The 8,509-nt window shown below is 36.0% G+C and overlaps 1 protein-coding gene and 1 long non-coding RNA gene across 2 annotated transcripts; both read left to right on the top strand.

The window, feature by feature from the left end:
- On the top strand, positions 1-1,273 carry LOC129570375 (uncharacterized). Its single transcript, XR_008688118.1, has 3 exons — positions 1-34; positions 195-287; positions 353-1,273. It is a non-coding gene; the product is annotated as an uncharacterized LOC129570375 (long non-coding RNA).
- Positions 1,274-2,797: 1,524 nt separating this feature from the next.
- On the top strand, positions 2,798-7,966 carry LOC129570395 (uncharacterized). Its single transcript, XM_055449980.1, has 6 exons — positions 2,798-3,184; positions 3,476-3,634; positions 3,978-4,870; positions 5,009-6,971; positions 7,103-7,328; positions 7,391-7,966. Exons 2-6 carry the CDS (start codon positions 3,480-3,482, stop codon positions 7,544-7,546), a joined length of 3,393 nt encoding a protein of 1,130 aa, XP_055305955.1. The 5' UTR covers positions 2,798-3,184; positions 3,476-3,479; the 3' UTR covers positions 7,547-7,966.
- Positions 7,967-8,509: the final 543 nt, after the last annotated feature.

Below are 8,509 nucleotides of genomic sequence, written 5' to 3'. Positions count from 1 at the left end.
GATGAATTCAACGGTGCAATCATCAGGCAATGAGGTATTTCATTATCATTTCACATTTCCAATGATTCATTGCTTTAGATGCAACCTATGGAGAAAGAACCATAGTTTTGGAACATTTTTTCTTTGATTCAATTGCTAGATTTAGATCGTTCAGGTTTTCATTACCTAATTAACAAACTTTATCCACATTTCAGGCTAACATTGACGTTCAATCGCTAGTTGCAACGTTATCAAATGGCTCTGCACTCGCAGTAAATGACGGTGCAACATTCAGTCCACCAGAGAATGTAAGTTCTCTTGAAATTCAAATAAAGAACACATTATTGTTCATGCATGAATCGGTTTCTTTCAGGGCGAATGTGTAGATGCTGAAGAAGCAAATGGATCTGACGATCCATTGGATGCTGACCTTCGGGATTTCTGAATGACACGAAGCGGATTCGAATGATTTTTGGTTCAAGACGACTATAGTCGCATCGAAACCAACCAATAATTCATATTCTAATAAGAAAAAAAATGCAAGTTATTGCATTGGCATTGAAAAACAAAAAAATATTTTGATGTTCCCATTAAGCGATATGCACAGGTGAATTGCGATTGTTCAACCATTCTAATCATATCAACTGATTTCAACGGTTCATTTTGATTCACACATTTTTCCATTACTTCTGCATTCATTCTCCGAATTATTTCAACATAAAATTTTGACTTACATTTGAAAATATTAAAAAAATTCTATTCAAACAATCGCGACTCGCCTGAATCCTAAGTATGCGTACAGTAAATAGAATACTAAGTTCAAAGCTACCTCATAAATACGTAAAAATCGATTTAAAGTAAAATTTATGCGCTGATGTTATTCTATCGAATAACAGAGAAGCGATTTCTAGACGCTAATCTCATCTGGTTACAAACTCTAAGCTTAAACTGACTACGAAAAACTGATTTTGCTTTGAAAGTCGCAAAAAGTTTATTTTGAATGTGAAAATATGTCCAATAACAAACACAGATTTCAAACATGCTTAATTTGATCAATAATTTGCAAGGTGCAAATATTTTGTATCTTCATGGAAATTACTGGGATTGGATTACCCAGTCGACCACTTGGACAAAATGAACCTATTTAGTGTAATTTGTTTTAGCCTCACTTTAAGTACGGTTAATATTTTCATGTAAAAAAAACCTAAATCGATTCGTTGTTATACAAAAAGTTTGAAATTTTTGTTCAAAAATAAAATGGAACTGAAACAATAAAATTTTGAATTTGAAATAACGGCTGAAAGAATTTTTTGGCGAAAGAAGCACCATTTCCACTATATTACGATCTGCTTTCAATTTTCAATGCACTGAACAGGAGATTTTCAAAAACATTTACAAACAGACGTTGAATGAGTCAGACATGAAATTCATGTAGATTAAAGCGATTTTATTTGTGTTTGAGACCACACATAAAGTTGGCCAGTTAAAATCACTTTTCATTCGTCATATGAACATCGATTCGAAGCTAAAGCATTGCAATGTTCATGAGTACTGAGCTACTGAGATTATCTCAATCAAAGAACTATAACATCAAAAATAAAACACTGACAAAACCTAATTTTGCAAAAAATTTCATTGGATTTGAAGTTCGACGATTACGGAACCGAGGTAAAGTGCAGTGAGTTTGACTTGTTTCTATTTTTTTTTTATCGAAATTTTTCAATAAATTTTATTTATCGTTAAATTTAATACTTCGCGAAAATTTTAAAAAAAAATTCCAGCTGAACAACGATTGAATTAGCAAAAATGAACAACAGCGAATGGATTAACGAGATCGATTCCATCATTCGGAATAATGTCGAAGCGGTTGGTGGAATATTCAATGAGCTCAAAGTGCAAATGTTGTCAGCTCCATTCGATGCAAGCAAAATGATCGACCAATTGAATGCATCGGAGAAATTGTAAGTATAAAAATGTAAATCACGGTGAAAATTTGGAGTTTTAAAAATCTTGGTTTGAAGAATGAATATAAAATTTTAAAATTTTCAACTACTTGACAAAAAAACATTTTTTAAAAGACCTAAATTAGGCATTAAGAAGAGTTTAAAGTGCCACTACCAAAGCCATAAACCATTCAATCAGTCATAAGACATAAGATATGGCCATTCAATTTTCTATCGTTTCCAGGACAAAGGAAATTTGCCTGGGATTCATAGCTCAACTACTCGTTTGGATTCGAAAGGAGTTCAACATTCCTCGTCATATTGATTTGGTCGATAAATCAAAGCATTTAGCTGCGCTTGAAGAAAGTCTAAATCTCGATTGACCGAATCAATTTTATTTTGTTTGTTAACAAAAAAACGGATTTAGAATCAATATTGATTGTACTGGAAATAAAATCTAATCTTCTTTTTCGAAATTAAATGTTTTCTTGTCAGTGTGCAGTATTCACAGTCCTTTTGATGGTTTCGAATTGTTTCATTGAAAATTTCAATTCTTTGAATCCTCGCGAAGAGTTCAATTTTTCCATCTCTTTCCGGCTTTCACGGTACTTATATCCTCCTTCTTCTTTTTTTTCTCTTCTTTTTATTCCAACCAAAGACTAAATTCGACAAAAATCACACCCTACAAATATGTAACAATTCTACATTGTAGCACCCATTCTTCTTGAGAGAGAAAATTTGCTCACGAACAATTTTTCTCATCACATGACCGAAACATTTTTTCTCCGTTCCCATTTAAATTGGTTGCATATTTAATGTGTCAACAATTAAAATCACTGGCACACTCGACCGATTGTCATATTCAGCACTTTGACAGTTCACAAATTGGCGCTAACGTATTGACTCAAACAGCTGTCTATGTGTTTGTAGCGCCTTGTGTTTGGTAAGCGGAACAGCATCAAGTCGTCGCATGTCTTTGCATAATTTTCATTATCAAATGGAGTTTGCATGGTGCTGGTTGCATGGTGTATTGAACGATCCATATTACATACACGAAATTTGTTTGAAAACCGAAAATTCTATAGAAATCAATTACTACGACAACAGTTATTTTTTTCTGAGTGTAATAGAAATATTGTGAATTTTGCATTTTGATACGACAAAAAAATAGTGAAAAACTGATCGAAAAAAGAGCCAAATTGTGACCGTGATAACAAGTGCATGCAATCGGATTAAACTATTGTGAAATAGCGATTTGTTAGGTAAGTGTGGACATATATTCTAGGCTATTTGATGTTTTACGCTACGAATAAATGCGTTAGAGAGAGAAAAAGGCGAAGAAAAGTGTCAGAAAGGGAAAATCAAGTGTCAGGAAAAAATTGCGCATTCACTAGACCTAAAGAAGAAAAGCAAAAGTGTGATTGGAAGTCACACAGGCAGCATTACTCGCCAAAAGCCATGGTTTTTAATAAATTCTTTGTCCTGTCAACCAGAATGATTGTGCAAAATGAACTAAGACCATGTTTTTTTATTCCATTTTTTTCAATCGTTAGCATAATGGAGGATATGAAGGAAAATCTCGATCAGATTCTGCTCATGTACGAGGTCGGCATTGAGAGTGAGATTGAAAAAACGGTTGCGGCTTTCGAGGCAACGACACCGCCAATGAATCCAGCATTTGCTTCGTGTTTTTTTGAAGTACTCAAAAATCGGTAAGTGAATGCAACATTTTTTATTCTCTGTTAGTCGGCTATTGAAAAACAACCAAATTATCGGCACATATCTCGATTTACTCTTTTTCGTTGAATTTGTTCATCCATCGCATTGCGAATCAGTTTTGTTTATTTAAATATTTGATGCGAATAATAAACAAATGTGTTACTTTTTTGGCACTGTACACAGTACAGTCAATTGTGATAAACTAAACAAATCGCCGTTGATTAAGACACGCTAAACAAACGCATTCCAAAGTAAACATAATCATTTCCAATGAAGAAGAAAACAAAGTGTTTTTGTGTCTTCCAAAGTAAATGCCCTATTTTCTGTCTCATTTAGAATGAATGAAACGTTGCGAAAGGCCCAACTGGTTTATTTAGCATCGCTGAATGCTGCGGCCGACAATGCAAATGAAACTAGTCCAGACGATTCAAGTGACGTTCTTCTCATCAGTGTTACAACCAATGATTCAAACACCAGTTCGACGGATGCATCAGTCAAAGAAGAAACACCGGTTGTTGAGGTAGCTTCAGCCGTTGAAAAGACACAAACAGTGGAAGAAAGCATCGAAGCGGCTATAGCGGAAATTCTAAGCAACGCTAATGAAGAAATGCCCAACAACACAAATGAACGAGCTGATGATATTGAAACGGTCGAAAATGGACATACTGACGACACTGAAAAGGTAGAAAATGGACATACTGACACCGTTGAAAAGGTCATAAATGAACAAAGTAATGCCGTTGAAAAGGTGACAAATGAACAAACTGACGAGATAGCCTCAAGTTCAGTAAATATGGATGAATCCAAAAATCGTGATGAATCTCCAGAGAGCAATCAGGTTGTGACTCCAGAAAGTCCATTAGCTACACCTGAAAATGAACACAGTACCGAACCAGCTTTAAAAAGCGAAACCAATTTGCCTGAAGAAGAGACAATCAGCAATTGCTCGCAGGTGGACAGTTCCACTAGTTCGGAAGAAGTACCGTTTTTGGGATTCGAAGCTTCTGCTCCGATGCAATGCGAGCTGAATTTACTAAAGCGTAAAGAAGCCGAAGCATTGGAAGTAGGTGATGGGAGGAGCAAAAAGCGGAAGATATCACGAGAAATGGAAGAAAGTAGAGAACGGGATGGAAAAGAAGACGGACACGAAGGCGAAGAGGAAGAAGGTGGTAACGATGGAGGAAAAGAATGTGAAAATGAGGGTGGAAAAGAAGTCAAAATGGAGGAAGGTATGTTGAGTTTATTGAATGACGGATCTCATGTCTTTGGCTGTTTTTCATTCGTCTTTTCTTTTCAATCTAAAAAAATCGTTCTTCTTTATCAATTTTCCATACAAAATTCATCAATCAATTGTCTCTCTTCCTCAGATATCGATCAACAGGTAACAAACGACTCGCGTCCAGAAGACGGTGTGCCTGAATGCGATCAATTGGATCGAGTATGCGACACTTCAGTTCAAAGTATTCAATCCCAGTTTGTTCTTTATCAAAACGATACCATACCCAGTGTCTATATTGATAATGGCACACCCAAAAACTACAACACCGAGCAACCAGTTGACACATCGAATGTGTTCGTATCGCGTCTGTCACCACATATGGTTCCGCGAATGTTACGCCGAAGTGATTGCTCGATATGCAAAGATGGATTGATCAATGCGTTTTGTTTCTTATGTGAAAAGAATTTAACCTCAATGACCTATGACAGTTGGAAAGAGCATGTGCTGAAGCATACCAACGAAATGCAATTCTATTGCACGGAATGTCGAACGCCACAATCGGCCAAAGAGGCGCATGGAAATTGTCCTGTGAACAAAGTCACCGATATTTTCGACACTGACAGCTGTAGCCGTGTTGTAAAAGCGCATATGTGCAAATGGTGTAATTACATTCAAGTGCACAAGTCAAGGATGACGGCACATTTTATGGAGCATCAACACAACGCTCTCGATCCCAACTTCAATCGAAATATTCTAAGTGTAACTCTTCTGCCGGATCTTGAAGCGTTGACCTGGTCCATTGAACCGTTCGCCTTTGTGGCGGAACAAAATCGATTTGTTTGCAGCATCGAAAATTGCAGCGGTGAATATGTCAATGGGAATGAATTCAAAAGGCACTTTCAGCAATATCACAGCACCCATACATCGTTCATGTGTCCACATTGCGATAAAATGATTGAAAAAAAGAATCGACAGCTCATCACCAATATTTGCAATCATTTCCAATTGCACGGCGGACATTTGTACAAGTGCTGTTTGTGCGAAATGGTGACTGGATACGAATATGACATGCTGCAACACATGGCCCGCTTTCACTATGGCGAGAAGGCACGCATTCTCTATCCGTACAGCGGTCATGTCCAACTACAAGGCGCTAAGCTAACGTATCGGTATATCAAGAAACACGGACAAGGCGAGATCGAGAAGCAAGAGTGCACCATTTGGTTTCAGTGTAATGTGTGTGATGCACGTTTTGAACATTCCAACGAAGCAAACGATCACTTTATTAAGGCACATAAATCGTATTACCTCGATTTTGAGGTCGTTAAAATGGTAAAGAGGACCATCGTTGATGGTGTGACAAGCTGCTTTACGCCGGTTGAAAAGAAGAAGTTTGTATTACGACGATCGTTGAACTGTAAACTATGCAATCAAATGCCGAAAACAAGGAGCGCTCTAATCGAGCACTTCAATCGAGATCATCCGATGCATGAAATTGCCGTGAAACTCGGCCACGCATACATGCATGATGTCAGCCGGATTCATAATTACAAGGAATTCTCCGTACAAAATTTGACTTTTGACACAAACATTGTGTACTATTGTGCCACTTGTCGTGATGCTAACCAGTCGGCCAGCGTAGCTTTCATGAGTGTCAACGATGTTCATGCTCACTGGTTTTTGACACATGCAAATACACCAGCCGTTAGGCCATTCCAATTTTATGCCATCGAATTTGTGTCATGCTTCTACTGTGATCTCATTGCATCGTTCTATGAAGTGAAGCGCCATCACGACGAAGTTCATTCACAGAAACCACTCATCATTACCAGCGTTTTAGACAACAAAAAATGCGCACTTTGCGATTATACCGGCCATGATCTGGCAGATCACATGAAAATCGAACATGAACTCGTGTTGCGAAGCATCGACAACAATCCAAATCGATTCACCGATGAAACATTGAACAAACTCCTCGCCATCGACATACACAAGAAACACAAGTGCGCATACTGTGTGAAGGTGTGCGAAACATTAGGCGAAATTAAGAGCCACATTATCCACGATCATCGAATGCAAATCAAGTACGAAACGTTCTTCGATAGTCACAGGTTAGTAGCTTATTTTGTGGATTTGTCTAATTGAATTTTTTGTTGCGATTTTTCAATTGAACAGAATTTGATCGAAAAGAACAATTCAATTCTGAAATTTAATATCAAGTTTGAATTTGTTTCATTTCCAGCGTGAAAATCGTCGCCGGATGTTGTCAGTCGATCATTGATTTGCATGAATTTTTAAACCATTTGGCCGATCCAAACCACACATTCCCCAGCACGTGTGGAAAATGCAACTTCAGAACCAACGAAATGCTTGACTTTGTTGATCATCAAGTGAACGTACATCAAATTACAAAGGATGCCGATTCGCTGTATCGCCGCCTGCTTCAAACACGTTTCTGGAAAACTTCGGTAATGAAATTTGAATAAAATTTTGAAATGCCAATCAACTAAACTAAATATAATTTGAATAGGTCATCTTCGGAAATGGATTCATGTGTAACAAACACAATCTTCTCGGAACCGAATTTGACGACAGCAAACCATTCGCTGAGCTCGTCGAACAAATGCTGAATATTTCAAGGCAACGGATTAACGCAAGAGAACTGCATGACGAATATGACGAATAAACGTAGACTTACGTTAAATTTTGTTTTTTTTGTAACCATTTCTTTCTAGTTTTTAGTGTTTTTTTTGCACTCTTTCAACATTCAAGTAATGTACATTTGATTAGTTTAATCGACACATGAATTGTGAAAACTAAAATTTCGATACACATAAACTGATTCCGATTGTAAAATCGAAGAAAAAACAATGTTTGTAACATTGAAAATCGACTCAAACCGAACAATAGTCCTCAAAAGGATGATTTAGAAAATATTTCATAATTTAAAAAAAAAATGTTTTTCAAACAATTATTCCTAAGAAGACCGATTTTGAGAGCGAAACAGAAAGCGCCATTGGAGCTTCAGAAATACAGAAGAAAAACAGTAAAAAATAAGCATGACAAATAAGGATTTCTTCGGAAATTTATTACCGTTAATGAAAAACATTGGTTCAAAAAATTATTGAAAATAGAGCAATACTTGATGTGAGGTCAAATCAAATCAAATCACATTCAAAAATTGCTTCAAAATTAATACAATTTTTTCTACTATGATAGTTTTGATAATTTTTTTCTCAGAAGTTCTAAATTTTATCGTCTTAAAAATTGTGAATGGAAATGAGCAATGAATAAAATAACGACATATTTTTTTTCTTTCACATGCTAGAACAAAATGACTACCTTAAAAAAAAACTAGTGAATCATTCATTCAAAATCTGAATAGGATTTAATTCAAATATAAAAGAATTTCGACTGGAAATTCTGCAGTGCAGAATGACATTATTTAATTGTCACTGAACACAATTTTTCCATAAGCACAACAAAACCGCTAAATTTGAATAAAAAGGAAAATATACCATACGGGATTTTTTCATCGACGATAATTTTTTTTATCGATTTAAATTGATATGAAATTGGTTTAAAAGAATTCAAAGACAATTGTTGAAAATTTAAATTGCCGAAAATAAATTTAGGGTTGAAAAGTTTT

The sequence above is a fragment of the Sitodiplosis mosellana genome, unplaced genomic scaffold, assembly GCF_009176505.1.
Source record: "Sitodiplosis mosellana isolate CC-2019 unplaced genomic scaffold, AAFC_SMos_1.0 Smas_scaffold_54, whole genome shotgun sequence".
Classification (NCBI taxonomy): domain Eukaryota; kingdom Metazoa; phylum Arthropoda; class Insecta; order Diptera; family Cecidomyiidae; genus Sitodiplosis; species Sitodiplosis mosellana.
This window is presented reverse-complemented; position numbering and strand designations above follow the sequence as displayed.

Excerpts from the sequence above, each read along its gene's own strand:
- LOC129570395 (XM_055449980.1), top strand. The coding sequence starts at position 3,480 with ATGGAGGATATGAAGGAAAATCTCGATCAGATTCTGCTCATGTACGAG. Across the intron at positions 3,635-3,977 it reads TTTGAAGTACTCAAAAATCG|AATGAATGAAACGTTGCGAA; the intron begins GTAAGTGAATGC and ends TGTCTCATTTAG. Across the intron at positions 7,329-7,390 it reads CACGTTTCTGGAAAACTTCG|GTCATCTTCGGAAATGGATT; the intron begins GTAATGAAATTT and ends TAATTTGAATAG.